The sequence below is a fragment of the Asterias rubens genome, chromosome 20 (genome assembly GCF_902459465.1).
Source record: "Asterias rubens chromosome 20, eAstRub1.3, whole genome shotgun sequence".
Classification (NCBI taxonomy): Eukaryota; Metazoa; Echinodermata; class Asteroidea; order Forcipulatida; family Asteriidae; genus Asterias; species Asterias rubens.
In genome coordinates, this window is record NC_047081.1 from 1,274,901 (window position 1) to 1,293,890 (window position 18,990).

The 18,990-nt window shown below is 39.2% G+C and overlaps 1 protein-coding gene across 27 annotated transcripts in view; it reads right to left on the reverse strand.

Moving 5' to 3' along the window:
• The window catches only part of LOC117303882 (ankyrin-2-like), a 123,361-nt gene extending 104,948 nt beyond the window's left edge, over positions 1-18,413 (reverse strand). For 22 of the 27 annotated variants that reach the window (XM_033788314.1, XM_033788300.1, XM_033788290.1 and 19 more), the window contains exon 1: positions 17,861-18,413. In XM_033788314.1, coding sequence (XP_033644205.1) covers positions 17,861-17,923 — 63 coding nt within the window. In that variant the 5' untranslated portion in view covers positions 17,924-18,413. Of the gene's footprint in view, positions 1-5,040; positions 5,071-17,860 lie in introns of those variants that run through there. The other 5 variants (XM_033788315.1, XM_033788311.1, XM_033788310.1 and 2 more) reach the window with 2 other exon arrangements.
• Positions 18,414-18,990: the final 577 nt, after the last annotated feature.

The following is an 18,990-nucleotide window of genomic DNA, read 5'->3' on the forward strand; positions in this document are numbered from 1 at the left end:
TGAACTGCTAATAAAGTTTCAGGGTTAGCCCTTAACTTTTTCAATGACTAGCCAGCAATAACAACACTATGGTCTTACATTGTTGATTTTAATTAAAATATTTCTAAACGAATCCCACCTCAAACCTAAATGTTCAGGTCAGGACGGTATCACGCAGTAGTTATAAAAACAAACATTTAACATTCACACAAATCAAAGGCCAATAATGCAAAAAACCACACTATTAATTGTTTAGATCAACAAAACTCTTCTCAGAGAAAATGTCAAATGTAAAACATTCACACAAATCAAAGGCCAAGGAAAAAACCACACTATTTATTTAGATCACCATAAACTCTTTTCAGAGAAACATCTTTGCATTTCCGACGCTACCTTTTCTTCCAGCAATGTTTTGGTGACAGTGAGACAAATACAAAGAAGAATACCCTTCAACGAAAAACCACCTCAGAATTGTTCAGGGTTTTATGCCTATAACAAACATCAGGAGCACTTATTAAATGTTTCGGGGGGGGGGGGGGCACATTTTAATACAATAACAACAAAAGCAGGGCCAGGTGACAAAGCCTCTTTCCAGAGAAGTGTTTTTGTTTTGGAATCTCTTCCAGAACTGGCGAGGATAAGGTCATTGACTCAAAACCCCAAGGTCCCAAGGTCTTCTATTCAACTCACTGGTTGAAGATCATAAGAGGGGAGGGGACTGCAGTTATTTATGCAGTTGGTCCAAGCATGGACCAAGAGAACCACTTCAACCTCTTATAATATAACTGGCCATCTTTTTGCCTTTTTTGTTGTTGCTGAGAGCAATAGTGAAACTGACAATAGGAATACAGTTTGTAGGACAATCTCTAACGGGATAATTATGGTAAATATTGGGACCACTGAAAATTGTGAATGGCTTTTCACTATCTTCTCTCAACTCACACGACGGATTAAGCCCAAATTTCCAAAGTTTGTTAATACCATGGAATACTCTACCAACCATGTATGATACATTTAAAGGGAAGGTATACGTTTGGTAATTACTCAAAACAAATATTAACTTAAAAACTGACTTGGTAACTAGCTTAGGAGAGCTGTTGATAGTATAAAACATTGTGGGAAACGACTCCCTCTGAAGTAACGTAGTTTTTGAAAAAGAGGTAATTTCTCACTAAAATATTAAAAGACTTCTAGCTAGAAGTCTTTTATTCCTATCTGAGAGCACACAAATTCGTCCAACAAGGTTGTCTTTCATTATTTTCTCCCAATTTTGATGACCAATGAGCTCAAATTTTCACAGGCTTGTTATTTTATGCATACGTTGAGATACGGCAAGTGAGAACACTGGTCTTTGACAATTACCAATAGTGTACCTTCCCTTTAAAGGGAAGGTATACCTGACAGCGAAAGGGTGTTATATCTACATGTTGTGCAACTGATTACATCCACAGGTTAAAAGATCGGCCAGACCAAATAGAAAGTCTGCCCAGACAGTTTCGGATGTCGGGACTAAATTTCCACTCCAGCCTCATTTTTCTCCATCTTGTCATGTTCTTTATTGTTACGTGATAAGATGAGTTCGTCAGATTGTGTGAAAACTTTGACACATGAGTATTTTTAAAAATGCCGCGAGTTGAACAAGCTGTGTAGAAAGTTATTTTTGTTGTCAGGTATGATTTCAGATTTTATTACCAAATGGAATTTTGTAAGGGCGAGGTTTCAGTATTGGAAACTTTTTTGATTTATCTGGTTTCCGTATAATTTGTAAATTAAATTAAATGCAAAAGATTTTTTGGAGTACAACAAAAATAAGTATTATAAAATCTCGAGGAAGAAAGTGACAATTTTTCCACACAAAACAGAAGGTATTGTCGGAACTTTTGCCAAAATTGACTCAGGTATTCCTGATCCTGATCAAATAACAAGGAAAGAACTTTTCGATAAAACCACATGCGCACTTTGTGATTCACAGCAAAGTTCAGTTCAGCAAATATGTAATTGTAATTTTATTTTTGTTCTTTTAAAAGGCATTCATCATTAAAAGGTGTTCAGCGCTAGTATTACATTATAAATGCAGTTGTTGTTATTATTATTACACAAACATAACAAGTAAGCTTTTACCAATGCCCCTTATTTTTGACCGCGCGGGGGCGCTATAAATAGTATTTTGATCACTTCCGGGGGTACACGCGATTCGCCCTGCACAAATTAATAGGCGTTCTGTCACTTTTGTTGCGCCGTAGTTTCAATTTGCTTTAGAGGTGGATTATAACGGCTCCTTTTAAAGTCTTATTGTCTGTGATGGATTAGATGTCTGTGGTTATAATGTGTTCCAATCTTTAAAAACTGTTTTGCGTATGAATGAATATACCCCGGAAGTGATTGAGAGCGCCCTCACGCGGTCAAAAATATGGCCCATTCAACAAACTCTGCAACAATTTCATGCTCATATACGCTATGTAAATAAACGACCATCTTTCCTCAGTGATTCCAATAGACAAAATTAAACGCATAATTCTTTGTTCTCTTTTTGAGAGAGAAATATTAAAATCCACAGCACTGGGGCAAGCTAATTGACTTACTTATGCTCTGACCTACATGTTCACGGTCACCTACCAGTAATAAATGACTCTGCATATGCACTACATAACGATCGGCCAGCCTTGGAAAATTGGTCATGTCAACATGGAGACATGAAGACCTTGCATTTAATCATGGTCACGACAATATGAACATGATCACTATTCAGACATTGAAGAAGCCTTACAGAACCAACAGGGGGAATGTAGTTGGTGCCCCTTGCTCTAACCGGGTGCCCTTGATCAGTGCCCCTTTCTCTAACCGGGCTGCCCCTTCCTCTAACCGGACTTCCCCTTCCTCTGACCTGGCTGCCCCTTCCTCTAACAGGGCTGCACCTTCCGCTTATTGAGTGCCCCTGCCGGTAACTGGGTGTCCTTGATCAGTGCCCCTTCTTCGAACTGGTTGCACTTGATTTGAGAAAAAATTAGACTGCCCCTTCAAGAACTAAAAAACATTTTCATGCCCCATGTAGGTCTACTACACCATTATTTATTCACATCAAATAACTGATAAATTTAGGCGGCTACTTTATCAATTTACAGCAAATTTTTACCTCTTATATTGAATTGTTCCAGTACCAAAAACCCAAGCTGTGGTAGTACCATACCCAGCATAGTTTTCCCAGCGACATTCCGTTCAATTCAGCAAGGATTACCCCACAGTCAAGCTGTCAGGGTCAAAGGGAAATACCTTCCACATCCAGGCCAACTTTCCCACAACTGTCAAACTCATGAATGACTTCGATCAACGTTGTCCGAGTCCAGAGGAGAGAGTTCCCCCTCCAAGCCTTGGGGGATCAGCCCTGGACTAATTTGTAGGAGTCCGTTGTGTGGGAAACGCTTGCCCTCCTAAACTCGTCGTTGCTTTTTTGCATTCATGTATTTTGGCAGAGGTACAATCGGTGAAAGAGAGGGTTGGGAAAGAATAGCAGGGATTACCCTTAACTTTTCAATGACTAGCCAGTTAGGCATGTCATTTAACTGGTCCATCAGCTTTTTGACTGGTCCACAGAGTTTGGTGGTAACATTTTTAGAGACAAGCCAGCAAAAATCTTGCTAAACAGAAACTATTTACCAGCCAAAATTCCATAAGGTTTGCACTGTTGTAACTTGTGCCCCACTCATTTTTTGTTTTACAAAGACATTTGCTAAGCAGTATTTTCTGCGCAACAGCTTATAAAATTGGGCACCCAGCTATACCACTACTTGTTTGAGGTAATAAAAGGCATTATGGATTACGTAGATCTAAAATGTATGTGCGTATTAGTAATGTGCGTTCACACTACACACACATGTCAACCATCTAAGATTAACTGAGCTTTTATTCTCTCTGCATTCTAAATACATACACCAGACTTTCTATAAGCAAACCATCTGGCAAACAACCAAATATGGGTAATGCTGACAGAAATAAAATGTTGTCAACTAGCCTGGTCGACATTTCCGAAGAAGGGTCTACTACAGGCAAGGTTGACAGGCAGAATCAAATCTGGCCTCCGGATCAAAGAATTACTTGGGTGACTACCAATAGGTTCAGCAGGTGTATCAGTCAATACCAACACATATGGCTAGTCAATATCAGTACCCACACCAAAACAACAACAACGCAACAGTAAAGTGTGCAAACTACAAGATGCCCAAACCACACGTGAGTTCTTTTCGCAGAGCCCAAATCAGCAGACATGATGTCACTAAACTTTAACGGCAGTAAAAACTGTCATCATACACGCATCACTCAGTCACAACCTTAAATGAAGTAATGTACACTAGTGACAGTAATATCAAAAATGGTAATATCAAGTTCATAGAGCAGTATATTTTATGTATTTTTTAGACAAGTAAATCCCTTAGTATCTGTCATAACTATCCTGCAGAATTTCCACTGACAATCAGACTGAAGTTAACTTAGTTAGTGGCAGGGCAAGGAGCAACAATTAAATGTTTGCTCTTATACAAGATTGAAATGTTAGGCCTTAAAACCGCACAAGTATAACAACTATATTTTCCTTGGAAACAAAAAACCAACAACAACACCTAAAAAGTCCCTAGAGTGTATGACACAATTTTCAATAGAAAACATGAACGTCTGTATTCGGCAATATCATATTTTTCAAAACATTTATAAGTTAGTGGACTAACTTTTTGACCCTCATAGTCTTACTTGAAGGCTAAATAACAACACAGTCATAGTGTTTGAGCCATGGGTGTGTATGGGTGTACTTTGGTTACCCTGTTTTAAATTTGGATGGTTTTATCATCGGTCATTTTCATAGAGAAAGGAACACTGTTTCTAGTTGTATTTTAAGTGAATAATTTGTACACACCAAGTTTTTAAATTTCCAGCAAATGTGGAGACCCAACCAAATCCTTGCTTAAACCTTAAACACAATAAACATAAAAAAATAAACAGATATACTGATTATCAAATTTAAATATTTATGAATCTGTCGCTCTTTACGCATCTTGACATTCATACACTTACCCTAATAAGAGTCATTCTTGTTAATATAAATCCAATTGAAATCCAATGTCAGAGGAGGAGAGAATCAGTCAGAATCAAGCAGAGAGTGCATTAATAGTTTGTAGTGAACTTCCCAAGCCAAGCAGTTCAATGGTAGTGCCCCAAGACCACTTTACGAAACACTGCACCTATACACCAATAAGCCGCTAAATACTAATAGCGTCCATGTGTGCACTCTTGTATTGTAAAGTGGATTAGCACTATACAATACTGGTCCTGACTGCATACAAATGGCTAACCCTGTACACACATGCACGAAGCCTACCAACCACCACATGGCGTTGGTATACTATTATAGTACTCTATGGGCTAGACTTCGTCTCAAGGACACGACCTTTGACCTTCAGAGGACAGGTGTGTGGCACTACTGGTGATATGATATTGGTTATGATTTTCATAATAAGGCAATCTTTCAACGAGACGTCACATTGGGTAATAATAAACCAGGGTGTAACAAGCAAGGACTACCCACTCAGAAAAGCCCCCCCCCCCTCCCTCCGGGCTACTCTAATTTGTTTTGTTGTTTTTTTAAGAGGGCAGACTACATGTGAAGGCATTTCTTTTGGATTGTTATTGCTGATTTATTTGTGGAGGTGGTTATTAATCTTCTGCCTGCAAATAAACATGGAACATCAAAAACAAATACGAGATGAAAGAGTTTAACAGCGAATTGGTCATTTTGGACAAATTTATAATTATCCAAATACAATAATGGGTTTACCTGTTTATGTTTGTTGTTTTGTCATTTTAGCCTTGAAGATGTCTCTGCTAGGGTCGACACCTCAGGCCACTTCCTATGTTTTGTAACCCTTTCCCCTTGCTTTTATTACGAAATATATTACTACCCGTCTTTTTTTTTTTACTTACAGATTTTTTGTTCTCATTTCAATTTCAAAGTTTTTTTTAAATGAAGATACAAAGTGGATGATGAAGTAAAATAAAAAGAAACGTAAAGGTAGGCCCTACATGCCTATTGTCGACTTAAAACTTGGCATATTGTGTACCACTTAGTCCCCTAACTTTGTCATAGTTTAGAAGTGCAATTCTCAGTACCTCATTCAACCAATCATTTTGAGTATTACAAAATGGATTTAAAACCCAAATGCAAACACAGACCTCCTTTTCTCTCTACAGAACGACCCATGAACTAAAGAGAACTAACAGGTTCCAGGGCTGTATGCTTCGTTTTTGAAAGAGCAAGGGCACCAAGGCATTTTCTCTTTGGCAAAGGGCACCCTATGAGGAAATTGTAAATTCCTACTGGAGCATTTCAAGGGCACCAAGGCAATGGCAAAGGGCAACGGAGGCAATCGCCTTCGTTGCCTCCGTGAAGTATCAGGCCTGAGGTTCAATGAAATGAGTTCTAAAGACTCTTTGTCAACAAGAAGAAAGTACTTGTCCCGGCCGATTTCCTACCCCCTGCCCAGGTTACAGTCAAGCAGGACAGTTCTGTTCAGACATAAGAAGTCTCCTAAATTCAAAAATCAACTCTAGTACAACAGAAAGCAAGACCTAGTTCCCAAAGAACAAACTCTACATAGCAAAGTAGGTATACACAGGGTGTTATCGCAAACTGAATTGATACCTCACCATGCAATGTCTCAAAACCTATATATATCAAAAAGCATGTACAGAACACCCACCAATCTATTGTGTGAACCCTATGTCAACAACGACAGTAAACTTTGGCTGTTATTTAATTGCACGATGGCTAAACGCCCAGCAGAAAATATTGACACTTGAGAACCACTCCCTTGTTCATATGGTCTATTTAAGTGGGCAATAAAGCCCTTTTCACACAAAAGCTAAAAAGCTGGTATTCCTGGCTAAATTTTGTCATGCTTGTGAACTTTTACAATGTGTTAACATACATGTGTATTTGAAGGATTCTGAATGTGGTAAAAACAACCAGGTTTTTATGCCCAACAATTTGAAATTGACAATCGTTATTGACAGTAACATTTCTCAGATTGCGTATTCCTATGGACCATTCTTCCTGCGTGCAACTTTCACATGTCAGTTTAATTGTATACATAAATAGGACAAAGAAACGAATGGTTCCAAAAACCAAAGGTTTGCTCTGCCTTGAAGCATCCCTACAAAATTCTCCTCTTCTGAATTAATCATCCCACGATGGCGCTTCCTGTTTTCCCATCTCTGTATCTAACGCCACCCCCCCCCCTCCCCCACAAGGATCCACAGATGATGCCAAGAAATACTTCACGCAACATCAACTACAATTAAGCTAACAATCCGAACAACGTCAGTAAAAGAGATCTTCTAATTACAACCCAATTTCACCTGCCTTAGTGATTCCAGTAATGTAGCTTTGTCAAGAAGAACGCGTCCTGCATAATTTAGTCAAAACTGACGACCGTCGACCATGATACTTATTCAATGTCTCAGACTTGATTATAAGGTCTCTTGGGATTTAGGCAAAGGGCGGGCCTAGATAAAACAGTAGGGCCTTCAAGATTCTTTGAAAGGCAATTTCTTTTCTCTCACAATAAGAATCGGGAGGCAGGATTCATGAAGACATGTATCTGTCACTGAGGCCTAGCTTTACTTGGAGCAAAACTCAATGTGACTCTTTAAAGGAGAGGTATAATAATCACTCTTAAAAATTTATCCCAAAACGAAACTTGCTTGATAACAAGTACAGCAGCTCTCAATTGTATAAAGCATTTAGAGTATCATTTCACTTCGAAGTAATGTGGTTTAATGGAAAAATGTACCAGTTTTTATCTCCCAAAACTTGAATCTGAGAAACCTTCCTGACAGCTGCACAGTAATTGTGTCTTCCAAATGTGTCTTCCTGCTTGGACACTTTTTTTGCGATATCTCAAAAACGCTACCACCCTTTGAAACAAGAATTTCACCGGTTACCTTTATGGCAGGTCTCAAATTAACCCACTGCACCAACAGCAATTGCCGTGGTGCCCCGTGCTTTTGCTATGGTGCCCTATGCTTTTCCTGTGGTGCCTTATGTTTTTCCTGTGCTTTTTTGTAGGCTTACATAGGATTAAAAAAAAACAGTGGGTTCCAATCACCAAACGTCTACAATCCCTTTAAAGATTATTTTAATAACGTGTGGAGACTGAGGTATTGGCGAGCATTAAGTTGACATTTCAGGGTTTGGATGTTTGGCTGTTGAGACACCCCACTGTGAGGATAACATCTTGACATTTCAAGATGATGACGACGATCGGTTTCGCTGACTGAGATGCGAGCAGATGGTGGAGAGGCAGAGTCGGGCCGCTTTCCCTCGGAGCCTTTGCCTTAAGGGAACCCCTTTGGGAAACGGACCATCTTGTGTGTAGGTGTCTTTAAGACGGAGGGGATGTTTACAGAAGGGGGCCTGAGAGAAGAGAAGGGGGCCTGAGAGGAATTTAGGAAGGACTTGAAATAACCAACAGCACCCATAGCAATTGCCGTGGTGCCCTGTGCTTCTACAGTGGTGCCCTGTGCAATGTTCCTGTACAAATTCCAGTTTTCCTCACAGGCCTCAAAATAACCCACGGCACCCACAGCGATTACCACGGTGCCCTGTGCCTTTGAGTCGTGCCCTGTGCATCATTCATTATCAAAAAAGTTTAAACATGTTTTGGGTATCCTACTTTTTATTTCAATTTATGGAAACTGTACTCCATTCTTACATTCATGAAGACAGCATTGTTGAATGTATGAATTAACTGATGTGGGACAGTCTGATAATCGCTCACTTTAGTCTTGTTTCATGTCAGTAGTTGCACTTTTTGTTTTGAATACCATCCAAAAAGGCCACCAGTGCCTTGACAAAAGGCTACCACCCAGTCAGTTTATCCAACCAGACTCTGATCAGATTGCAATAAAATACAAGGAGACACTTTTAGAAACCACAACATGGCCAGGGGGGGATTAAGGTGGTGACCTCAACCGAGGTCGAGCTATGTTGAGTTGCTGACAACAAAACAAAAGTTTGTTGTTTTGACTAGCAAGTACATACATTCTCACAGGTACCGAGTTCAAAAGGCATGTTGGAGATCAGAAACATTTTTTTTATCACACTCCCAAGATAAAGAGCTGGCGCAGATATTTCAACGCATTCAAATTTAACTACCTTGTGGATAGTGTTTCAGGCCTCTGGGCCCAATTTTATAGAGCCGCTTAACGGCTGATTTAGTGCTTACTGAGCACGTTTACATTTCATAGCGCTGCTAACCGTAAGCACATAAAAAGGCTTTATAACCTTCTGGTGCTTACTGTATGTAAATGAATGACAATTTGGTTTGATTTGAACCGGTTTGTTTACAATTAAAAATGTATTCGCAGCCGAATTTAAAAATTTGTACACATTGCAAATCAATGGTGAATGAGCATGCAGGCCACCTAATTTTCTTACCAACCTATGAAATACAGGCGGTTTGAATCCTACAAGCAGCTTGTGTACAACAATTTTATAGATGGGATTCGCCTGTGGATTTTTTGCCTAGAAACCGGTGTAAGGGTATAACAAACTATATTCTTTTTCCCGATGCAAAACTAACAACTATTGAATTGTTACTTTTCTTGTTTCCTCAGCCAAGCAATACACCATACAGAACCAGAGCGACACTATACTATTTCTATTAATACTTCCTCGATTGTTTCCTGTATAGTATGTCAAACAATATCTAGAAATTCCGCTGATTAACTACGTGCAGGCTCTCAGAACAAAAGCATTACCACACTGTAGATGACCTTAGAGCAATGGATGACAAAAACATCTTGAAACCAAACTCTAGTGATACGCTATAGTTTAGACTACTCTTTGCTTTATCAGAACCAATGTCAAAACAACCCCCTTCAAAGAACAAAAAGAAAAGTAAGTGAGAAAACAACATTTCTAAAATGCAGTACCATGAGTCATGTACTGCCCATAGAAACCAATCTGTGAGACTGAGTGAGAATCGTGACTAGTGGAAAGTGGGCAGATTTGGGGGCGTCAATTTACAAATTCATCCCAAAGAAAGAATGCACCACCACAAAACTAGCCCTAGGCCTGAAAATCCATCTTTAAAGCCATTGGACACTTTTGGTAAACAGTATTGTCCAAGACCCACACTTCGTGTATCACAACTACTATATAAAATAACAAACCTGTGAAAATTTAGGCTCAATCGGTCATCTGAGTCGGGAGAAAATAACGGGAAAACCCACCCTGGTTTCTGCACGTTTCGCCATGTCATGACATGTGTTTAAAATAAATCCGTAATTCTCGATATCGAGAATTGATATTGTTTAAATGTTTTCTCAAAAAGTAAAGCATTTCATGGAATAATATTTCAAGAGAAGTCTTTCACCACTACCTTCTGTAACCCTGTAAGTTATTTGTAAATCTGTGAACTTTTTTTTTTTTTCCTGTACCGAAAGGGTCCAATGGCTTTAAAGGTTTTTTCATTTTGCAAAGGGCACTTACATTTGAAAATCTTTAAGTCCATGGGAAACTTTGAAGGGGCACCGAGGCCAAGACCAGGGGCAACAGAGGCCAAGGCCTCCGTTTAATTCCAGGCCTGAGGTATATCCCTTCAATCGCACCATAAGCAGAAAGAAACATAATAGAACAAATCTTGGCAGTGCCAACTTTATACTTTACATTTGTACCAAGTGATTACTAATGGGTGAATTAATTTTCTGATAGCAAGTTCAAACCATGGCTGGTGTAATAGGACTACCAATGTTGACTGTGACTGCTCTATTTTCTGACAGCCCTACATGTATGTTGAAATAACCCTATATTCTGAAGAAGAAAAAAATTGTGATTTACATGTCTGGGTTAAAGGAACTTAAGCTTGGGGTTAGAGTATGGGTGTCAGAACATAGGGGTGTAACTGGCCCAACACTAAACCTACTGGCTTTGGTTCTGTGTAAAAATTAAAGCCCAGCTGGTTTTTTTTAAAGACTACTTGACTTTTAAGTGGCAATTTGCGCCACAACATGTACATTATCACCTGCACTCACCTTCCAGGAATTACCCTGATATTTTCAGGGTCACTCCTTTAAGCAAACAAGATAAGTAAACAATATGACATAGAAAGAGCTGCCAACTTGTGCATTTTGCAATCAGAGAGATTTTGTAGAACAATCAGAGATAAATTTTGAGTTACATTCAACTTAAATAGGGACAAAGTTTCCATAATCAAAGAGATTTTCCAAATTGTTCATCAGCGCAGGGGAAGGTTGGTTCATTTTTAGGGAACTTTCCGCAGAATCAAGGAGAATTGGCAGCTCCAGCTGGACACACATTTTAGTAGTTTGGCCAAAGGATGCTGAAATGAAACAAGGTCTTCGGAATGCTTTCTATTGGTTTTCAATGCCTTTATGTGAAAGGAGCATTATAATTGATTTGATATTGACGATTTTTGTGAAATTAGTCTTTATTATTATTCATTTGCATATCAGCTGAAATGTTTGCGTATCTGCTTGCAGTTTGCGCGTATTGCTGATACCCAAGCTTGTGTATCGTAGGGAGAACCTTGCTCCTTATCGCGATCAAACAACACACACCACTTTGAACAGAAACTGCAACTTCTTAACTCCTGCCTGGAGTGGAAAGCATGTGTCATGAATCAGGAATTTAGAGGGGGCTGAGAGTGTCAGGATAATTCCTGCAATCTAGGAGACGAGAGTAGCCATGGACCAGTAAAGCTCCCTATGATCCATCCAATAAACCTTAACCCCCTAAGGTATTATAATGGATTTTTCAGCAACCTGGAATGTTTACATGTGATAATTTTGCTGGTTAGGGTGCAACCTTGGTACTCTATTTTGTAAGTGAAAATAAACACAGCTGAATTAAAGGGAAGGTATGTTTGGTAATCACTCCTAAAATTATTGGCAATAACACTATTGGTATAGAAGCCACAGCATCTTTCGAAAGTACAAAGATGTCATTTGTTATGCCCCCATATTTGATTCTGGGAAGCGTTAGTGCGTGTGGGATATTTCCCCCAGATTGTGTATTCCTAGTAATTATTCTTCCTGCACATAGGCCTACATGCTATTATTTGCAGATTTTCGGCAAAATATCTTAAAAACCCGCCATCTTTTGAACTGAAATTTTCACAAGTTATACAGTTATATAGGATTAAAACAATCGAATATCATCAAAAATAGAGCAATTGTCGAGGTGACATTGTCGTATCTCTATGGTCGAATACACTTTAATAAAATCCGAGTGCATTCCTAAAAATAGTTCAACACCTACACGTACATATTCCCTTTTCATCTATTTTCATCTGAACTATTTGTATTGAAACAAAATCACACCCTTTTAAATCTTTTTCCTGGACAACTGTCACCATTACTATAACGGGCTATACACATGCTCACAGCTGCATAAATAAGCAACGTGATAAATATGCAGAGAGCAGTCGTGTGTATGACAATTTATACAGTAGGGAGGTGGCTGCAGGTTCAAACATGGCTGGCGATACACATTGCACACCAGGCTGGCGATACAACATTGCACACCCAAACTGGCGTGGGTTTTCTTCACAGCACCGGACAGATTTTATTTCTTGTATAAACGCTTCAACCATGGCTTTATGTTGTACCATTTTATATACATGTATAGATGTCACTTTGTACTATACAAGCATGAATAGCTATAAAATTAATACATTTGCATGTTAGGAGCAAAACACCTTCTCTTGGGGGAGACAAGTATTTATTTTACAAGACCAAGGTCGTGGGTTCGAATTCCACCCGAGTAATATGCCTGTAATTTTTTTCACAGAACTCGGGAAAGTACTGAGTGTACAATACTAACACACATCGGTACATATTGGTAAGACAAAAATGAACATTTCTTATCCCGATACAAATATTACATCTAAACTTTCTACTCAGTTTAATGTTTAAAATTTTAAATTGTCGACCAGGTTTTTCAATTTCGAGCCCTGATGGCGTGTTTGGGGGGCTTCTTTTCCCAGTATTTACATAGCATTATACCTTGATATCATCTCCTTCAAGCAAACATATATGTACAACTCAATAATCGGAGGCCACATCAATCTACTAACTCTTTACAAAAACAACTTTATCCAACCACACGACAAGAGAAAACCAGACATGAGCTGTCTCTTCAGAACTCGTCGTTGATTCTTGAACAAACAGAAACACTTTGCAAAAAGGATGTTTCCAGAAAACAAGCTATTAACAAACAACAGGCCTTGAGGATAGCTTTCAAGTCTCTAGAAACTCGGACAGGAGAGACCGGTCAACCTTATTGTTTGGGACAACTTTATTCAATGCTTGGTGAATCACTGGTCCCTGTTTGGTCAACAGGTTCTGGAAGGCCATGGGATTAACTTAACAGCTTGAAGAATAGTCTCTTGGATTGGAGTTTCTTCGTATCCTTCATAAATACATGTACATTGTATATCCAAGGTATTATTGGAGCTCTGAAGGCAAGGCAGTAGACTCTGATACTAAAAAAGCACCTTTGGTTTATGTCTTGATACAAAGTGCACAATTTGTTTTCACTCCAGTTAATTTTCAAGCAATTCATGCATGATAATTGGCCATCAGAAAAAAGGTGGGCGAATTTTATATACGTACAAGCCTAGGGATGGTCTATAATGTAAACACTGTAATGGCTTTTATAGCATTTGATTATAATAACTGGTTCTTATAGCCAATTTTACAATGACGATTGAATGCTCTTCAGTGCATTGGTCATTTGGCCACCAATATTTTAACTTTTAATCATTCTGAACTTCCTGAAAAGTATACATCCCTGGGCTGCCATGGCTCTCTGAAAACTTTTACTTTCCATTTATGGGTGAGGAGAAGCAATTACAGTAAAGCATCTTGCTCAACAAGGACACAAGTGTCATGAACGGGATTCGAACCCACACCCCGATGACTTAACCAGCAGAAATTGATGCTCTAAACCGCCTGGCCATGACACCCGATCAGATCTTGGACCTCTTTCTCTCTATCACCCTCATTCTCCTTCTGCCATCTCCACCAGCTTACTCTAGTTTTCCAGCCTCACCTCGACTTAACCATCTTGCACTAATCTTCCTTAACTCATCTTTAATGGATAGCCCGACTCCCTCTCTGTGGGTCTCGACTGTCCTCCTAGGAGCAGAATCCAAAGAGCAGACGTGACTCATTAATGTATAAGATGCTCTCAAGGTTATTTTGCTCATCCTTTCTCTGCCTAGCCTCGGAAAACGCCCCACGTTATAAACGTACGCCTCACTCAGAATGTCAATATCTAATTCATCACCCAACCACAGAGCCTACTAGCTCGCTGAGTAATACAAGAGTCTGAAAACATGAATTCCACAATGCCGTTGCTCAAAAGGGCATTTTTGTATGAAAACAAAATGAGGAATTTCCAACGGAGTAAATTTGATCTGATTTAAGAGGGAACTCACTAGGGCATCAATTTCTCAATTCTCGGTCTGCGCTGCAATGTACCTGTAACAGAATACTTGTCACTGAAAATTCTCAGATTGTGTATTCCTAGTAGGGGTTATTCTTCAGATTGTGTATTCCTAGTAGGGGTTATTCTTCAGATTGTTGGTGATATCTCAAACACGCTACTACCATTTACTTTTATTGTACATTCTACATTACATACGAATGGTTCCAAAAACCAAAGGTACATGTGCATGTATACCAGGCTTCAAAATAACTCTCGGCACTGACAGCAATAGACCCATCCAGTAGGCTCCGCCCACGACGCATGTGTGAGCAAGAACACGTGGGGCTCTCCAATACCTTTCTACACAACTCTGCTGCGCACGCCAAGATATGCGCACGCATGTCGGACCTTATTTGTCGGACCTTCGTTGCGATGTGATTGGTCAATACGCAATGGGGCGGAGCTTAGTGGATCGGTCTATTGTCGAAGTGCCCTGTGCTTTTGCTGTGGTGCCCTTTGCAAGGTTCCTGTACCTTTTCCTAATAGGTACGAGGTGCCCCTTACCAGAGGGAAATTATTGTGCCCCATCAAGAGTGAAGTTCAAGGCCTGGAATATATTCCCTTTAAGTTTTTTGATAAATTGTGGAAATCTGAACCGCGCTTGGTTCACAAGTCGTCGTGTGCCCGGCAAAAGGGCGTAAGGCCTTACGCCCTTTTGCCGGGAACATAAAGTAGTTCGTCCCAGTAACAAAAGGACGTAAGCAACAAAATGGCTCCTGACATGAAAAATATGTCATTTTTGTTTGTTCTTTTGCTAGAATTACCCTGAAGACATGTTTCCCCATTCCCCATGCAGAATTTAACCTTTCTAGAATGACTTTTGCATGGCAACAAATTTACCAAACTTTCCCGCTCATAATTCTTGAAACACAAATTTTAACATAAATTGCTTACGTCCTTCTGCCGGGAACTTTCCCTTACGTCCTTTTGCCGGGCACACGACGAAGTATACTCCTCAAGTTGATGTTCCATACACATTAAGAAATTCTCATCTCTAAATTGACTACTACCATATTACATCTAAGCTGACAGATGCTGGAGTAATTTTGACGATGCTTTCGGCGCCAGAAAATTTGTGAAGCATCTGTCACCCCCAAAAAGGTTTCTTAATTTGAAGATTTATGACTAATTGGGGAGATTTCTTTCGAACTGTTTCTTGGGTTTTTTCGTCGAAGAAAACATTGTCATAACTTGTGAAAAAGCAAACAAATTTGACAAATTTCAAAGAGTCTGTTTAATCTTGTTTTTGTAATAATTTGTATTTTATTTACTATTATTTGTGATGATTTCAGTTTCATATTTCTGTGTAGAGTTTTGAAAGCTAGATGATTGAAATGAATATTATCTGTAGTCCATGTTTACAGTTGTAACTAAAAACGGTTTTGGCTGAATTGGCCTTCCACTAATTACTGGCCAGTTTGATTACTGCCACCGAAACGTACCTCTTTGTAAGCAAATGATGTAGATAAACAAATCTTTTGTGAGGCATAGGTAAATTAACTCCCTGAAAAATTATGCAAGTTTGCCCCAAACAAGGCTAAAAGCCATTCTTATTAATCGGCTACAAAAACAAAACATTTAAGATGAAAAAAACAAAACATTTAAGATGAAAAAAACAAAACATTTAAGATGAAAAAAACTCAGGGATGCTGAAGGTAGGAATTGAAATTCCTCTTAAAACAGTCTAGATTATGGGATGGAGGGAAACATGCACCAAGCAAGGAGTTCCAAGTGATTTGAACGAATAATCAACTCTTTTTCAAATCTTCCCTTTAACAAGTGGCTGAAATCTCCTCCGAAGCAATTTTGCCGATAACCATTTCTCCCTTGATCAAAAAATCAATCTAAAAACAGAACAACATTTAAAAACAGTTGGCTCCACCAGACATGTGGAACTCACTAAAGAGAGTCGAGCCGCTACAGCATGAAATTTTCATTACAAGACACAACCGGTCCAATGGTCCATGCATCGATGAAATTAACTCCCTATGATTGAAGTAAAAAACAAAGCGATACACGTCCATTATTCATGGGTATTATATTTCCATAAAATTCATCAAGGAAGATATTTGAGGACGGGGCAGGAAGATAGAGCTCAGCAGAGCCTTGTCGGTTCTTATTTCATAATCAAGATATTTGTTCAAGCTAGCTCTCACACATGTCTTGCCATGGAGGTAGAATTCTTGCATACTTTTTATTTTTTAAGCCGACCAACCCGAATAAAATTCATGCAATAACTCTTCCAGTCCAATTCTGCACCTTTGACATGTGGACTATACATGTACATTATGCATTTAAAGGAAAAGTATACATTTGGTTATTTTAACCATTTGAATATTTCAATCCTACACAAAACGTAGATTTATACAATAAAACTAACATGGGAAAATATCTCAAGACAAGAGCACTTTTGAGATATTGCCGAAAGTCCAGAGCAAATAATGTCCATGATGCAAAAAGTACAATCCCTAATAGTTACACAAACTATGAAATGCAATCGAGACAGAATCTCTTTGGGTCGAAACATCAGGCCATTAACTATGTTTTGCAATGACACCATATGTCCTTTTTGGTTTGAGAGCAATTTTGCGACAGCTAATATTCTACTTTGCTCATTCAGTTCATTTTGAAACATCTGTGAATGCATTAGAGTAGAACGCGGTTGTTCTTGTTGTTGTCATGGCACATGCTTTGCTTTGGATAAAACTATTCTTTTTTGCACCTGTTCCTCAAAACAAATTCCTTTGTCACTACCAACATCCAATTATGGGCTTAATTGTATTTCAAATTTGACGCTTTAGGTGATACAGTGGCAAGCACTGCTTTTAAAGTGTTTGTTGAAATCGGTTTGAGCTGATAAACTTCCGTGTTTGTTCAGGTTTCAAACAACACCGATTCACCGATCATGTCACATGCGCATGAACCGCTATCATGGTCATGTTCCACCTACGCAGTAACATTACGCATACCTATGTTTAGCGCGCACCAACAGCACCAGACTATCCAGCAGGTCAGTATCATTTCAGTTACGCCGGGTTCATACTTTGATAACATCGCGTATGTGTACTTTATTATTTGCAATCAAACTTGCTTACGTGTGAGGTATGAAATGGGCTTTAGAACATTCCAGATGGGAAAACACAAAAAAGTCTACGCCAGTTTTGAATCCCCTGGTCTGAGCTCCACAACCCCCTTCAAATAACTAACATGAATCTAAGTATGTTTTTGTTAATAGACCCTCCCCTTATCAAGATAATTTACCGTTAAAGGTTTCTCATCTTGTAGAAAATACTTTTTGGTATACAAATCATGAAATTAATTTACCTTTCGGATGCTTGCCACATCAAAGTCAAAATCCTCCTCAGCAACAAGGGGTGAGGTACTCATTCTGTCGCCTCAATCAATCAACTAAATCCAACAATTCAACAGTCCACTAATATATCCAAGCTCAACACCTTAGCCGGTTAATAACATCCACAACACAGTACATCCACAGATGACGAGACAAAATGAACCAAGGAGTCAACAGCTTGAATTCCAGTCACCATCCCATCGTTAAACTCCCGGTAATATGGTGATCAACATCCCATCATCCCACGGAGGAAGGAAACATCCACAACAGTTAACTTGAATCCACTAGAATCCAGACTATCCACATGTATCCACGACAAACAGCAATTTACCAACCCCGTCTGGGTTTACATACACATCCAACGAAGGTTGAGGAAGAGTAGAAAAATGATGGCCGACAATTGTTGATGAGCGTTCAAGCTCACGCATCAGACACGTGCACATGAGCTTGAGTGCGGGAGAGGAAAGAGAGGCAGAAGCTTTTACATGCAGTAGGCATCAATGCAGCCACTCCCACCGCATTAAACACACACACACTAGCAAGTACTCACAGAGTTAGTCGTACATGTGTGTATGTATAATTACTTGTACCCATAGTGTTTTATGCGCCTCGCTTTTTTTTTCTATTCACAAAACCCCAGACTGTGTTGGCCTACATGAGGGCTCACATGTGAGTGAAGCCCAACATTGTCGAACTTTGACAAGAACCAATTGTTGGCACAATACAAGAGGCCACCAAATGTTAACCATCATGTCAACATTCTTACTGGGTGAGGTTTTTGGTTGTTTTAGGGTGTTTTTTTTTTTTAGCACTCTGCTCAAGCATGACCCCCCCCCCCCTTATGCACGCATGCTTCATACATATTCATGAGATGTTGATAATGTGGCATCTCATTAAATGTCAAGAATAAGTGGAACGAACAGGCCTGTTACCAGAATGCAATAAACATAACATGCTGGTACATACATGTTTTGTAGTCCCCGACGAAACAGACAAAATGCAGACAATATTCCTTAAAAAAAAATTCAAAACACATTCAAGAAAATAAACAAGGACTGTAAAAAACTCATTTTTAAAGTAATGCCATTATTCTTCCTTGTGA